The sequence below is a fragment of the Plasmopara halstedii genome (genome assembly GCF_900000015.1).
Source record: "Plasmopara halstedii genome assembly, contig: Scaffold_614, whole genome shotgun sequence".
Taxonomy (NCBI): domain Eukaryota; phylum Oomycota; class Peronosporomycetes; order Peronosporales; family Peronosporaceae; genus Plasmopara; species Plasmopara halstedii.
Genome location: NW_020187532.1, coordinates 3387937 through 3388935, shown reverse-complemented (window position 1 = coordinate 3388935; position 999 = coordinate 3387937). Strand labels below are relative to the sequence as shown.

Below are 999 nucleotides of genomic sequence, written 5' to 3'. Positions count from 1 at the left end.
GGGGGGGGGGCTGACTTGTCGTCAAGCTACTGATTCTAAAAACACCAAAACTCTAAGGCGTGATCGACTCGTTTGCATTTCCTGACGCTCCTGGTCGCGTTGCTTTTTTTGATTGACTGACACGTATTTTTAATATTTCAGCCTTGTTTGTATTTCCCAGAAGCACTAGATACTGAATTACAACCGGCGGCTGTAAAGGATAAATAAATATATTTCATTTGCAAATGAACAGTTTCCATTGCACAGTATGAGTGGATCTTTCAACGCTGATTTCAGGACTCCAGCAACTGCCCATGTGCATCAAATTTTGTTTGCGGTTCGCATGTTCGCTTATTGGACTTGCAGGTACTCATAAAAAAGCGCTTTAACATGGCAAAAGGTCGCTATAGCCGCGACAAATTTTGCATCTTCAGTGGAGATGGCGCCCTATTGTATAAGGCAAAAGCTAACATGGGGGATGACGTCCATCAAACAGTCCCAAATCTGATCCAGGCACAAAAAGACTCAGCTAGGTACGTCTACCTCTTTGCTTTAAATCCGATCAAAATACTTAAATTTGAAGCTCCATTGTATATACATTTCGCTACGGTAATTCATTGAACGTCTTGCATCTCAATTCATCGGTAAGAAACATGTCAGAATATTCTCATTTTGATTTCCATCGCTGGGAATCTTTACTCGCCGGCCCGAAGAATAACGCTGAGCCTATGCCGCATGGAGCAGTTAGATGATATCAGACTCATGAAGACTATCTTCGTGCGTCATAATGTCCTGGAATTTACATCAACGGATCTAAGTAAAAAACACTGGCACTTGGCTTGCGTTGGAGCGAGGCGTACGCTGCCAAGAGGCGAAGCGCAGTCGAACTGCGCTTGAGAGAAGGTCATATGACGAAATTTAAAGGGTATGAGCGCTCGGTGGGTTGCAGCAAGATACATAATGTGTAGCGGGGCTGTCATAGCTCTTTGCTCAGAGGAAGCTAAGGTAAGGTTACCGACA

The 999-nt window shown here is 43.9% G+C and overlaps 1 protein-coding gene across 1 annotated transcript; it reads left to right on the top strand.

Moving 5' to 3' along the window:
• Positions 1-369: 369 nt before the first annotated feature.
• Positions 370-876, top strand: PHALS_12636 (uncharacterized protein; the record flags this gene model as incomplete). Its single annotated transcript, XM_024728228.1, has 2 exons — positions 370-512; positions 738-876. The coding sequence occupies 2 exons, from the start codon at positions 370-372 to the stop codon at positions 874-876; spliced, it is 282 nt and encodes a 93-aa protein (XP_024578726.1).
• Between the last annotated feature and the right edge of the window lie 123 nt (positions 877-999).